Source organism: Stenella coeruleoalba (assembly GCF_951394435.1).
Source record: "Stenella coeruleoalba genome assembly, chromosome: 3".
Lineage (NCBI taxonomy): Eukaryota > Metazoa > Chordata > Mammalia > Artiodactyla > Delphinidae > Stenella > Stenella coeruleoalba.
Window position 1 is genome coordinate 108,766,458 of NC_137148.1, and position 16,070 is coordinate 108,782,527.

A 16,070-nucleotide genomic window follows, 5' to 3' on the forward strand; every position below is an offset into this window, starting at 1 on the left:
CATCTAAAATGGCCTAAAGCAGACATCCATGTAATTACAGCTGCAAAATGAAGACATTTCGGAGAGAACATTGTATCATAGTTCATTCATTTGCAGTGGATCTTTGTTCCTTTTTACTGTGGTAATTTTAGAAATGAGTGTCAAGTTTGAAATTAGATCTGCTAAGTTGGGGTTTTGCTGCTTGAACTCGGCACTGGGTCCTCAAATAAACTGATGTGAATGTAGTATTTTCCCCTGTGTGAAGAAGCAGCCGCACCCCAACAAAATAGGAGGAAAAATCTAAAACTGTTTCAAGTTTTATCTTTTTGTATATGAAAATAATATAATAATAATAATAATTTTGGTCTGAACACTCAAAAGAACTTCCTAGATACAACTTAGTTTTGATTTGTTGAATAATTAAACCCAGAATTGTGACATTACCTGCTGTCATAAATTAATATGATAGGCCAAAAAGATCAAATTAAGACAAGTTTATTTTTATCATTTTACCGAAGTATAACATACACACAGAGAAGTACACATATGTGTACTATACAGCTTGTTGGGTCTTCAGAAACTTAACACACCCATGTAACCAGCATCCAGATAATGAAACTGAACACTACCAGTACCCTAGAATTCCCTCTTATAACGCTTTCCAGTTAATACCCGCTCCCCAACAAGGACACCCACTGTGGTGATTTCCATCATAGTTTAGTTTGCCTAGTTTTGTACTAAATATAAGTAATATTAAATGTACTGTATTGTGTTTGGCTTCTTATGTGGGACTCATCAATATTGTTGCAAGTAACTATATACTGTTGATTCTCACTGCTATATAGCACCCTAATGAATGAATATACCACAGTTTATTTGTCCATTCTACTGTTGATGGGCATATTCCGATAGTTTCCAGTTTGAAGCTATTACCAACAGTGCTGCTATGAACATGCTAGTATATATCTTATGATGAACATATGTACCCATTACAGTGGATACACTGTATATATATATATACAGTGTCATATATATGTTAGCCACCCCTGTCATCACCCAATAAGCCAATGAACAAAGTGGCCATGATGGCAGGGATGGAGGTTATGCATGGTCTCAGCAAAACAGACTGGAAGTGGAATTGCTGGGTCTTTAGTGTCCAGGGAAGTGGAATTGCTGGGTCTCTTTTCCATCTCAGTGAAACTTCTAGGGTTCCAGTGGTATGAGAGATATGCCTTATAAGGTAAAGGATAAGTTGTTCCATCTGGCCTCTCCTACAACCAAAAAGGAGACAACATGTAGTGGGCCATTTTAGATTTTGGAGTCAACATATTTCCTCATTTGTGTGTACTACTCCAGCCCACCTACTAAGTGACCTAAAAAGTTGCTGGTTTTGAGGGAGTCTCAGAATAAAGAGAAGGCTCTGCAAAAGTTCCAGGCTACTGTGCCACTTGTACCATATAGTCCAGCAGATCCAATGGTGCTTGAAATGTCAGTGGCAGAAAGAGATGCTGTTTGGAGCTTGTAGGTGAATAATCACAGTACAGGCCCTGAGGATTTTGGAGCAAAGCGCTGCCATCCTCTGTGGGTAATTACTCTCTTTTTGAGAAATAGCTTTTGCTCTGCTACTAGGTCTTAGTAGAGATTGAATATTTAACCATGGGCCACGAAGTTACAATGAGAGCTGAGCTACCCATCATGAATTGTGTGTTGTCTGATGCACCAAGCCATAAAGTTGGCTGTGAAGAGCAGCACTCTGTTAGCAAATGGAAACAGTATATATGAGACTGAGCTCAAGCAGGTCCTGAAGGCACAAGTAAGTTATATGAGGAAGTGGCCCAGATGCCCGTGGCCCCTACTCCCGGTACATTATCTTCTCTCTCCCTGCCTGCTTTAATGGCATCATGGGGAGTTCTCTATGGTCAGGTGACTGAGGAAAATAAAGCTAAGGCTTCGGTTACAGATGGTTCTGCAAGATATGCAGACACCATCTGAAAGTGAACAGCTATAGCACCTACAGCTTCTTTCTGGGACATCCCTGAAGGAAACTGGTGAAGGGATGAAGTGAGCAGAACTTCAAGCAGTACATTTGGTTGTTCACTTTGCTGGAAGGAGAAATGGCCAGATGTTTGATTATATACTGATTCATGGGCTGTGACCAATAGTCTGGCTAGATGGTCAGGGACTCAGAAGGCACATGATTTGAAAATTGGTATCAAGAAAATATGGGAAGAGGCATGTGGATAGAACTCTCTGAATGCGCAAAAAACATGATGATATATGTGTCCCACATGAACACTCACCAAAGGGTTATCTAAGCAGAGGAAAATTTTCATAATCAAGTGGATAAGATGACCTGTTATGTGGATACCCATTAGCTTCTTTCCCCAGCCACCCCTGTCATCACCCAATAAGCCAATGAACAAAGTGGCCATAGTGGCAGGGATGGAGGTTATACATGGTCTCAGCAAAACAGACTTCCACTCACCAAAGTCAACCTGGCTACAGCCACTGCTGAGTACCCAATCTGTCAGCAGCAGAGACCAACACCTAGTTGGTCTCTGATATGGCACCATTCCCTGGAGAGGTCAGCCACCTACCTGGTGGCAAGAGGTTGATTACATTGGTCCACTTCCATCATGATCAGGGCAGCATTTTATTCTTACTGGAATAGTAAGAATAAATTACTCTGGATATGGATTTGCCTTCCCTGCACATAATGCTTCTGCTAAAAATCACCAACCAAAGATTTATGGAATGCCCTATCCACCATCATGGTATCCCACAACATTGTTTCTGATTACAGAACTCACTTCACAGCAAAAGTAGTTTGGCAATAGACCCAAGTTCATGGAATTCACTGGTCTTACCATGTTCCCCACCATTCTGAAGCAGCTGGCCTGACAGAATGGTGGAAAGGCCTTTGGAATACTCAGTTATAGCACCAACTAGGTGGCAATACCTTGCAGGGCTGAGGCAAGGTTCTGCAGAAGGTTGTGTATGCTCTGAATCAGCATCCAATACATGGTACTGTTTCTCCCATGGCCAGGATTCACAGGCCCAGGAGTCAAGCGGTAGAAATGGAAGTGAGACTATTCAATACTACCCCTGGTGACCCACTGCAAAATTTTTGCCTCCTTTTGCCATGACTTTATGCTCTGCAGGTCTAGAGGTCTTAGTTCCAAAGGGAGTAATGCAGGAGTCACAACAATGATTCCACTGAACTAGAAATTAAGACAGCCACCTGGCCACTTTGAGCTTCTCATGCCTCTGAGTCAACAGGCAAAGAAGGAACTTACTGTGCTGGCTGGGGTGATTGATCCTGACTACCAACGGGAAACTGGACTACTACTCCATGATGGAGGTAAGGAAGAGTATGTCTGGAATACAGGAGATCATTTAGAGCATCTCTTCTACCATGCCCCATGATTAAGGTCAATGGAAAACTACAATAACCCAATCTAAGCAGGACTACTAACAGCACGGGCCCTTCAGAAATGAGGGTTGTGTCACCTGACCAGTTAAAGAACCACAACCAGCTGAGATGCTTACTGAGGGGAGAGGGAATATGAAATGGGTCGTGGAGGAAGGTAGTTATAAATACCCGTTATGACCACATGACTAGTCAAGCAAATATCTTTGTTTTCTTCTCTCTCTCATGCCCATGTCATATAACATAAGTTGTATTAATATCAGTTAACTTTATATCATAGTATTTAAGTTATATGATATCAAGCAGAAGAACAAACATCACCCATCCTCTTCTGGGGAAGGAGTTAGTACATTTTCAGTTTTATTTCCAGCAGTTGCATTATGTTAGGCAGAAGTATGACTTTGTTATTGTCTTTATTTGGAGATTAAATATGGTTTAAGGAGATGTGTATGAATGCATAGTTGACATGGAGTGGACTGTGATGGTTAGTTGTATGCGTCAACTTGGCTAGGCAACATTACCCAATTAAATTAAATACTAATCTTGGTGTTGCTGTGAAGGTATTTTGTAGGCTCAGCTAACATACGTAATAACTAACTTTAAGTAAAGGAAATTATCCTTGATAATGTAGGTAGGCCTCATCCAATCAACTGAAAGACCTTAAGAGCAAAACTGAGGTTCCTCTGAAGAAGAAAAATTCCTCCTGAGGACTGACCGTATCATTAGCTCCTGCCCAAGAGTTTCCAGCCTGCCCTAGAGTTTTCAGCCAGACCCTCCAATTGCATATGTCAATTCTCTGAAATAAATCTCTTTGTATACGTATACATAGATTGTGGCTATATATGTCCTACTAGCTCTGTTTCTTTGGTAGAATCCTGACTGATATGGCATCTACTATTCCCTACCACTATGCTAAAAAAGCTATCAGAGATAGACATAGAAAGAAGTCTAGTATGTGGTTTCTGTCCTTGAAAAATTCATAACCTAAAGAATATGAAAAGTCAGCATTGTAAATTATGTCAGGTAGTAGTATATTATTCAGTGCCAAATGAGTGTCATCGAATTAAGTAGTCAAGGAACTTAGAGGAAAATAAAAAGATCTCTGTGGACTTCAGGAGTGCTCAGGGCACATTCTGTGGAGGAAATGGGGACAAGGATCAAGTTATACATAACCTATTAAGTTTCAATTGCTTCACTGCCTGCTTACCTTTCGAAGGTGCCCACGCTCCATCGAGTAATTAGACATTCTGCCTGATATGCAGTGAGAGAAGTACAGAAAAACCTAAACTTGGCGTTTAGAAGCCTTTAAAAATTGAATTCCTCTCCACCACTCGGAAGCAGTGTGATCTTAGACAAATTTCATACTATAATACTTTAAGCCTCAGATTCTTAATATATTAAATGAGGACAGAGTATACATCCTGTCATCATAAAGTAATAGTGAGAAATAAAGAAGTTATAATAAGGTGCCTTTCACAGAGGAAGTGCTCAACCAATGTTAAGTGAATGCAAAAATATCTCCATATCTTTAAAAATGAAATACCTACTAAATATGAAACCCAACAACACTAAATTTCAGATAGTTATAAGAGGAAGTATCCTAGATAAACACACTTTAAATCAATGGCATAAGCTAATTTTTCAAGAGATGAAGTATCTGACTTTCAAAAAACTATTTTGCTCAGGTTCTGAAACCTGACCAAGTTTTTAGTAATTTTACCATTTCCACTTTATGCCAGAACTCTCAGAATACAATCTATAATTGAACTTCCTGTATACATAAGGAATTTACAATTTAAAAATGTTTGGTATCTTCCAAAAAGTAGGTTCTGCATTCATACTACAGTACCTTCAGGAGTATCTTTAGGAAGAGAATACTTCTTCTTCCTTACAATAACAGCTTTACTTTCCACTTGTCTAGTTCCTGGTGATGCTTTAATAATACAACATATTTCTGATGTATTTGAAGGAAACTGCAAAAGAAAAAAGCAGATATTGCATATTTTTTCCAGGTACTATATCTATAGATTGTTTTATTTTATTTCAAAGGCAAATAGTCTCAATATCCATATATTTCATAGATATTAACAATAGAAAGCATCTATGAAATGCTTATTTCACTCCAGACACTAGGTAATTGGTTTTAAAACATTTGCTTATTTAATATTCCCAAGAACCAGCAAAGCAGATTATATTACTCCCATTTGTAAAACAAGGAAACTTATGTTCAGAGAGGTTAGATAACTTATTTAAAAACAGAGAGAAAGTAATGAGTTGAGATTCAAGCACTCCAAAGTGGGAGAGAAAGTTTACAGGATTTACTGAGTTAAAACATAAATATAAATTTAAGTCAGAGCCAAACACTAGATTTCCTTGATTTCCCAACTCAGTTAATTTTTTTTGAAATTTTATGAGGAATATTTATTTCTTCTATAATTGATAGATTAAATTAAATCACCTTTTTATACCACTTTACATCCCTTCCCCCATAGCACTAACGTTTAGTCTTTCTACTGGTTACCTTTATAACTTTTTTCTACATTGAAGTATAGCTGATTTACAATATCGTGTTACTTTCAGGTATACAGTGCAGTGATGATTCAGTTTTATATATATATATATATTTTCAGATTCTTTTCCCTTATAGGTTATTATAAAACACTGAGTATAGTTCCCTGTACTACTCAGTAGGTCCTTGCTGGTTATCTATTTTATATATAGTAGTGTGTATATATTAATCCCAACCTCCTAATTTATCCCTCCCCCCACCCCACCCCTTACCCTTTAGTAACCATAAGTTTGTTTTCTAGGCCTGTGAGTCTCTTTCTGTTTTGTAAATAAGTTCATTTATATTGGTTTTTTTTTAGATTCCACACAGAAGCGATATCATATGATATTTGTCTTTGTCTGGCTTACTTTACTTAGTATGATGATCAGATCCATCCATATTGTTGCAAATGGTATTATTTCATTCTTTTTTATGGCTGAGTAATATTCCATTGTATAAATATACCACATCTTCTTTATTTATCTGTCGATGGACATTTAAGTTGCTTCCATGTCTTGGCTACTGTAAATAGTGCTGCAATGAGCACTGGGGTGCGTGTACCTTTTCAAATTATAGTTTTCTCTAGATATATGCCCAGGAGTGGAATTGTAGGATCATATGGTAGCTCTATTTTTAGTTTTTAAAGGAAACTCCATAATGTTCTCCATAGCAGCTGTACCAATTTACATTCCCACCAACAGTGTAGGAGGGTTCCACTGTAGTTTAGATTTGCATTTCTCTAATTAGCAATGTTGAGCATCTTCATGTGGTTTTTGGCCATCTGTATGTCTTCTCTGGAAAAATGTTTATTTAGGTCTTCTACCCATTTTTTCATTGGGTTGTTTGGTTTTTTGATACTAAGCTGCATGTGCTGTTTGTATATTTTGGCGATTAATCCCTTGTCAGTTGCATTGTTTGCAAATACTTTCTCCCATTCTGTAGGGTGTCTCTTCATTTTGTTTATGGTTTCCTTTGCTGTGCAAAAGCTTTTAAGTTTAATTAGATATCATTTGTTTATTTTTGTTCTTATTTCCATTACTCTAGGAGACGGATCCAAAAAGATATTACTGCGACTATGTCAAAAAGTATCCTGCTTATGTTTTACCCTAGGAATTTTATACTATCTGGTCTTACATTTAGGTCTTTAATCCATTTTGAGTCTATTTTTGTGCATGGTGTTAGAGAATGTTCTAATTTCATTCTTTTACATGTAGCTGTCCAGTTTTCCCAGCACCACTGATAACACTTCTGAGCACCAACAAGGTCACAAGACCCAGCCTAGCCAATCAATGTATTCCATGCCACTAGACACAGGGACTGGCTCAGAACAGGACACCGTAAATGGGCCAACAGGAAGAAAGGAATGCTGAACCTGAGATTGTGACAAAAAACCAGAATCGTTAAAGGGGACCAAAATGGTCCCAGATTGATACTCAACCCTAGCTACACTTGTAGTAGAAACAGACACAAATCTTAGGAGGATGAGATCTCCAATTTAGGTCCATAGGATTCTCATCAAATAAGAGCAACAAAATAAATGATCAGGGTCAAGGTCAGTGTCAGAGTTGTTCTTCAAGATTCAGCTCAGAATAGTTTTAAGCAGAAATGATGGACAAAATACATTTCACATCCTCATATAATTTCACTATAATAACAAGAAAGTAAGTACCAAAGGGGCTGTAAAAAACGCTATTGGTAATTTGATAGGGATTGTCAGTTAATTTAGACAATATCCCGTCAAGCAGACCGTCTCTAGAATAAAGAAATACCGTATCTTTCAAACATGACATATCTTGTCTCTTAGAACTCAGAAGTAGAGATACATATTTATGAAGGGCTCCTCCTATTTTAAATAAAGATTATACAGAAACCTCTTCAAATGTAAAATTCATATCACCCTCTGAAGTGGACATCTGCAATTTTCCTGCCCAGAATTCATTTTCCATCCTTCTGATACTGAACAGTACCAGAGTTTTCTTGGGAGAATCTACTCATTCGCCCTTTGGCTGGTTGGAAAACCACTGGGAGAGACAGAAAGGTTGATGAAACCTGGACTTCACTCATGAGGAGTGCACAGGTACTGGCTTGCCCCCAGGCAGGTAAGACAGAGGTCTGCCCCAGCAGCTGCTGGGTTTCCAGCAGCCACCTCAGAGCACTCCCCAACCTGAGTGAAGTGAACGCCCCAGCACAGCTCACTCCATGCCACCGTGTAGCACTGAATCTAGGGCAGCAGCTCAGGGGAAAAGACTTGACCTTGGGATGCAGAGGTGACCCGGTTCTGGGGCACAGCCAAGGTAGAGCAGCAGTGCTGACTGCTGGTGTTTACTCAAGCAGCACCCCAGAAACAGCCCAGACTTCTGACAACAGCACAGCCATTGGGTTTCCCCGTGACCACCTCGCTATGTACCCCAGCCCAAGCTGAGTGTGGCTCACTCCATGCCACACCACAGGTCTATATCTGGAGCAGCCACGACCTGGGAAAAAATGTGACGAACACAGGCAGAGCATTGGACTTCTGTAGGTACACAAGCCCTCCTTTGGGGCAAAGGTCCTGGTGCAGGGAGAAGGAAAAACAATTAAAAACAGAGCCAGCATGAGCCCAACCCTCAGGGCTTCTACTCCAGCAGCTTGGGATCACAACCCGCTGTGACTGGGTTGTGACAGCCATGCAGCAGAGAGGAAGTCCTGCCTCACAGCCTGTGCAAGTTCTAGCCCCTCCATCTCCAGCCCCACCTCCTCCAAGGTGATAGCTGCCAGCAACACTGAAGAAAGGCATGACTGGTGTCCACATCAAATCCATCCCTCCCACCAAAGGCACTGAGCACATACAGTCTACAGAGAAAAACTCCCATGTAAGAACACCTCTTCAAGACCATAACAGGTAACTGTTTGATTTAAATTCAAAGAGGCAGAGAAAGTTAAGCAAAACAAAAAGGCAGAGAAACTGCCCTCAATTGAAAGAGCAAGGGAAAAAAACCCTGAAAAACAAACAAATAAAAATAAGCAATTTACCAGATAAAGAATTCAAATCATTGGTAATAAAAATGTTAACTGAACTAGGAAAAATAATTGATCTAAACACTGATCATTTTAACAAGGAAAGAGAAAATATAAAAAAGACCTCATCAGAAATGAAAAATTCAATAGTTGAAATTAAAAAACACACTAGAAGGAATGAATAGCAGACTAAGTGATACAGAAGAATGCATAAGTGACCTAGAAGATAAAATAATGTAAATCATCCAATCAGAACAGCAGAAAGAAACACAAATTTTAAAAAAAAAGCAACCTATGAGATCTTTAGGATAATATTAAGTGTGACAACATTCACATTATAGGGTTTCCAGAAGGAGAAGAGAGAGAAAAGGGGATTGAAAATGTATTTGAAGAAATTAGGCTGAAAACTTCGCAAACCGAGAAAAGGAAACATATATCCAGGTACAGGAAGCACAGAGGGTCCAAACAAGATGAACCCAAACAGACCCATAGCAGGACACATCATACTTAAAATGGCAAAAGTTAAAGATAAAGAGAGAATTCCAAAGGCAGCAAGAGAAAAACAAAGAGTCATATACAGGGGAATCCCCTTTTTGCTATCCTCTGATTTTTCTGCAGAAACTTTGCAGGCCAGAAGGGAGCAGCATTATATTTTCAAAGTCCTAAAAGGGAAAAACCTACAACCAAGGGTACTCTATGCAGTATTATCATTTAGAATAGAAGGAGAGATAAAGAGCTTCTCAAACAAGGAAAAACTATAAGAATTCATCAATATTAAACCTACTCTAAAAGAAATGTTGAAAGGTCTCTAAATGGAAAAGAAGTAAGAATCTAGAGGAAAGAGAAAATTCCACTAGGAAAGGCAGGTATATAGTAAGGATTGAAGATTACTTAAATAAACCACTGTGCAGATTAAAAGACAAAATATTGTAAGAGCAACTACAACTACAATTACCAGCAAAAGGATAAGCATGAAGATGTAAAATATGACATCAAAAACACAAAATGTTGGGGAGGGGAGTAAAAAATGGAGATCTTTTAGAATGTGTTTGAAGTTAAATGAATACAAGTTTAAAACAAGTAGATATAATCCTGGGTCAATATTATTTCTATGGTAACCACAAATCAGAAAGCTACAGTAGATAAAGAGAAATCAAAAAGAAATGTACCCAAGTACACTACTAAAGAAAATCATCAAACCACAATGGTAAAAACAAAAAGAAGAAATCAACAGAGAACAACTACAAAAAACAACTGGAAAAAAGTAATAAAATGGCATAAGTACATACCTACAATAATTACTTTATGTGTCAATGGACTAAATGCTCCAGCCAAAAGACATAGCGTGGATGACTGGATTAAAAAAAACTCTTCAATATGCTGCCTATCTGAGGCTCACTTCAGGGCTAAAGACACACACAAAACTCAAAAACTGAAAGTGAGGGGATAGAAAATATATTTCATGTAAACAAAAACAACAAGAAAGTGGGGATAGCAATACTCATATCAAACAAAATAGATTTTAAAACAAAGGCTATAACAAAGATGAAGATTAATTATCATTCACAATGATAAAGGAATCAATACAAGAAGAGGGTATTATACTCATTAACATATATGCACCCATACAGGAGCAACTACATATATAGAGCAAATACTAACAGACATAAAGAGAGAAATCAGCAATAATACAATAATAGTAGGGTACATTAACACCCCACTGGCATCAATGGACAGATCATCCAGACAGAAAATCAATAAAGAAACAGTGGTCCTAAATAACCCAATGGACTGGTTGTACTTAATACATATCTATAGGACGCTAAATCCAAAAACAGCAGAATACACATTCTTTTCAAGTGCACATAGAAAGTGCTCCAGGGTAAATCACATACTGGGCCACAAAACAAGCCTCAACAAATGTAAGGGGATAGGAATTATTATCATGCATTTTTTTCCAACCACAATGGTATGTAAATACAAATCAACTACAGAAGGAAAAATGGGAAAAGAACAAACGTGTGGAGACTAAACAACATGATACTAAAAAACCAATGGGTCTATGATGAAATCAAAGAGTAAACCAAAAAATACATCAAGACAAATGAAATGGAAAAAAAAGTTCCCAAAATCTATGAGATGCAGCAAAAACATTTCTAAGAGGGAAGTTTATAGCAATACAGCCTTCTTCAAGAAACAAGAAAAATCTCAAATAAACAACCTAACATTCCACTTAAAAGAATTAGACAAAGAAGAACAAACAAAGCCCAAAGTCAGCAGAAGGAAGGATAAAGATTAGAGAGGAAATAAGTAAAATAGAGATAAAAACCATAGAAAAGATCAATAAAACCAAGAACTGTTTTTTTAAAAAAGATTTTAAAAATTGATAAACTTTTAGCCAGGTTCATCAAGAAGATAAAAGAGAGGACTCAAAATAATTAATGAATGAAAAAAATAATAATAATTAATGAAAGAGGAGAAATAACAACTGACAACAAAGAAATACCCCCGCAAAATCATAAGATAATACTATGAACAGTTAGTATGTCCACAAATTGGACAACCTGGAAGAAACTGACAAATTTATAGAAGCATACAACCTGCCAAGACTGAACCAAAAAGCTACAAATAATTTAAACAGACCAATCACTAGAAGTGAAATAGAATCTGTAATTTAAAAAAAGCTCCCAGCAAACAAAAGTCCAGGACCAGAGAGCTTCAGAAGGGAATTCTACCAAACATATAAAAAAGAATTAATACCTATCCTTCTCAAACTATTCCAAAAATTGAAGAGGAAAGAACACTCTCAATTCATTCTATAAGGCCACCGTTGCCCTGATACCAAAAGCAGACAAAGACACTACAGAAAAAAGAAAATTACAGGCCAATATCTTTGATGAATATAGATGCAAAAATCCTCAACAAAATATCAGCAAACCAAATCCAGTAATATATAAAAAGGATCATATACATGATCAAGTTGGATTTATTCTAGGGTCACAAGGACAGTTCAATATTCGTAAATCAATCAGTGTGATACACCCAATAACAAAAGCAAAGATAAAAATCACATGATCATCTCAATAGACACAGAAAAAGCATTTGACAAAATTCAACATCCATTCGTGATAAAAACTCTCATCAAAGTGGGTACAGAGGGAACATATCTCAACTTAATAAAAGCCATTTACAACAAGCCCACAGCTAATATCATACTCAATGGTGAAAAGCTGAAAGTCTTTCCTCTAAAATCAGAAAGAACACAGTGGGCAGAAGATGCCCACTCCCAACAATTCTATTTAACATAGTAATGGAAGGCCTAGCCACAGCAATAAGGTAAGAAAAACAAAGAAAATGTATCCAAATTGGAAGAGAAGAGGTAATACGATACTTTGTATAGAAAATCCTGAAGCCTCTACACCAAAATTATTAGCAATAATAAATGAATTTAGTAAAGTTGCATGACATGAGATTAATATACAGAAATCTGTTGCATTTCTCTACACAAAGAAAGTAAAAAATACAAAAACAATCCTGTTTAAACACACAGAGAAGAGAATAAAATAACTAGGAACAAAATTAACCAAGGAGGTGAAAGACCTATACTCTAAAAACTATAAAACATTGATGAAAGAAATTGAAGATGATACAAAGAAATGAAAAGATATCCTGTGCTCTTGGATTGGAAGCATTAATATTTTTAAAATGGCCATACTACCCAAATCAATCTACAGATTTAATGCAATTCCTATCAAAATAAACATGACATTTTTCACATAACTAGAACAAATAGTCCTAAAAGTCATATGGAACAACAAAAAGACCCTGAGTTGCCAAAATAATCTTGGGAAAAAAGAACAAAGCTGGAGGTATAACCCTTCCAGACTTCAGACTATACTACAAAGTTACAGTAATCAAAACAGCAGAGTAGTGGCACAAAAAGAGACACATAGATCAATGGAACAGAATAAAAAGCACAGAAATAAACCTACACAACTATGGTCAATTAATCTATGACAAAGGACACAAGAATATACAGTGGAGAAAAGACAATCTCTTCAACAAGTGGTTCTGGGGGAAAATGAACAGCTACACGTAAAAGAATGAAATTAGAACATTTTCTAACACCGTTTACAAAAATACAAAATTACAAAATGGATTAAAGACCTAAATACAAGACTAGAAACCATAAAACTCCTAGAAGAAAACAAAGGTAGAACACTCATTTACATAAATAGTGGCAATATTTTTTGAAAATGTCTCCTAAGGCAAAGAAATAGAAGCAAAAACAAACTAATGGGGCCTAAGTAAACTTAAAAGCTTTTGCATAGTAAAGGAAACCATAAACAAAATGAAAATACAACCTACAGAATGGGAGAAAATATTTGCAAATAATATGACCAACAAGGGGTTAATATCCAAAATATATAAACAGCTCATAAAACTCAATATCAATAAAAACAAACAACCCAATCAAAAAATGTCTAGAAGACCTAAATAGACATTTTTCCAAAGAAGACATACAGATGGCTAACAGGCATATGAAAAGATGCTCATCATCGCTAATTATTAAAGAAATGCAAATTGAAACAACAATAAGATATCACCTCACATCTGTCAGAATGGCTATCATCAAAAAGTCTACAAAAAACAAATGTTGGAGATGATATGGAGAAAAGGGAACCCTTGTGCACTGTTGGTGGGAATGTAAATTGGTGCCGCCATTATGGAAAACAGTATGGAGGTTCCTCAAAAAGAAAAAATTAAACTACCATTTGATCCAGCAATTCCATTCCTGGGTATATGTGCAGAAAAAATGAAAACACTAATTTGAAAAGACACATGCACCACAATGTTCACAGCACCACTATTTACAATACCTACGACATGTAAGCAACCCAAATGGATAAAGAAGATGCAATATATACATACACACACACACACACACACACACACACACACACACACACACATATATATATAAAATGAACCATTAGCCATAAAAAAGAATGAAATTCTGTCATTTGCAGCAATATGGATGGACCTAGAGAATATTATACTTCATGAAATAAGTCAGACCAAGAAAGACAAATACTTTATGACATCTCTTATATGTGGAATCTAAAAAAATAATAATACAAATGAATATACAAAACAGAAATAGACTCACAGATATAGAAAACAAACTTGTGGTTATCAAAGTGGAGATGGCAGGGGAGAGGGACAAATTAGGGGGACTGGAGTAACATAAAAACTACTATGTATAAAATAGATTAACAACAAGGATACATTGTAGAGCACAGGGATTATAGCCATTATTTTACAATAACTTATAATGGGGGTACAGTCTGCAAAAACACTGAATCACTATCTATACGACTGAAAATAGTATAATATTTTAAATCAACTCTACTTCAATACAAACAATTAATTACTTTTAAAAATTAAAATAAGATAAAATCAGCAAAAGGAAAAGGCACATAGGGTGGAGTCCAGAAGAAAAGGCATACAGAACTGAATTCAGGAGGATACGCTTCCAGTTGTCCACTCCTAGTTGAGGTCACATGGAGAACACTTATTTCTCCCATGTACAAAGTACTGCCAACCAGGGAAGCTCAGTGAGCCTTGGCATCAGGGTTTCTATTTGGAGTCAGTCACATAAGCATGCAGTGCCTGCATGACTGACCTCAGCTACTCAGACCCCAGTCCCCCAGAGGTCAAACTGATACAAGGTGGCCCAAAGCCTCAGGCAACAAAAACAGGTGTTTACCATAAATCACTTGCTAGCATAAACTATCTGGCCTGGCTCAGAACATACAAAAACACTGTTATCAGTCAGGATATGCCAGGGGCTCAGAGGTCATCTCCCAGGAGCCTCACCACAGGATAGGCCTGAGGATCTTGGGAAAGTGCAGGCCTTATGATCTAACCCTTTCCTGCATACATATAATATACAAGGAAATGACAATTAGGGTAACAGAAGAGTCCCAACAGCAGTATGTAAGAGAGAAGACAGTGGAATGATAGCATCACAGAGCAGAGAGAAAAATCGCTCTCAACAAAGAAGTATGTACCCAATAGATGCAGAAAAAAATTTTAATAAAAATCACATTCACATCATAGCAAACTAGAAATAAGGGGAAGTTTTCAACCTAGTAAAGGATATTGGTAGTCCTGAGTATTGTTTCTCAAAGACTTTCTATTTTTTGTGGAGAATATACACCTCCTATTCCCCTTCTGATTCAGTAAGGACACGTGAGTATTTCTGGCCAATGAGTTTCTGTTGCGGCCTCTCCCGTTGCGAAGCACAGGTTCCAGACGCGCAGCCTCAGCGGCCATGGCTCACGGGCCCAGCCGCTCTGCGGCATGTGGGATCTTCCCAGACCAGGGCACGAACCCGTGTCCCCTGCATCAGCAGGCAGACTCTCAACCACTGCGCCACCAGGGAAGCCCTGGCCAATGAGTTTAGAGCAGAAGTAATGAACGTCATTTCCAGGCCAGAATATTTAATTGCCAATGTAAGAAGACATTCCAGAGTTTTCTTTTTTTTTTTTACTGGCATAATTTCTAGCAATATTCAAGACGCAGGCTGCTCTATAAGCAGGGCCCTAAGTCAACCCAATGGACATAAAGCATGATCAAGAAATGAACCTTTATTCATTCAGCTGCTAAAATTCTTTTATTTGCTTCTTACCACAGGTTATCCAGCTTAGTACAAGTTATCTATAAAATAACGTGCACAAGCTTTAAGCTTAACAGGGAAACTTTTTTTTAAACATCTTTATTGGAGTATAATTGCTTTACAGTGTTGTGTTAGTTACTGCTGTATAACAAACTGAACCAGCTATATGCATACATATATCACCATATCCCCTCCCTCTTGTGTCTCCCTCCCACCCTCCTTTTCCCACCCCTCTAGGTAGTTGCAAAGTACCGAGCTGATCTCCCTGTGCCATGCAGCTGCTTCCCACTAGCTATTTTACATTTGGTAGTGTATATATGTCAGTGCTACTCTCTCACTTTCATCCCAGCTTGCCTTATCCCCTCCTGTGTCAAGCCAATTCTCTATGTCTGTGTCTTTATTCCTGTCCTGCCCCTAGGTCCATCAGAACCATT

The 16,070-nt window shown here is 37.5% G+C and overlaps 1 protein-coding gene across 1 annotated transcript in view; it reads right to left on the bottom strand.

The window, feature by feature from the left end:
* Positions 1-16,070, bottom strand: part of MEIKIN (meiotic kinetochore factor) — a 127,991-nt gene continuing 111,921 nt past the window's right edge. Inside the window, exons 12-13 of the mRNA XM_079918641.1 lie at positions 5,259-5,382; positions 1-1,250 (exon numbers count right to left, since the gene is read on the bottom strand). Coding sequence (XP_079774767.1) covers positions 1,213-1,250; positions 5,259-5,382 — 162 coding nt within the window. The 3' untranslated portion in view covers positions 1-1,212. The remainder of the gene's footprint in view (positions 1,251-5,258; positions 5,383-16,070) is intronic.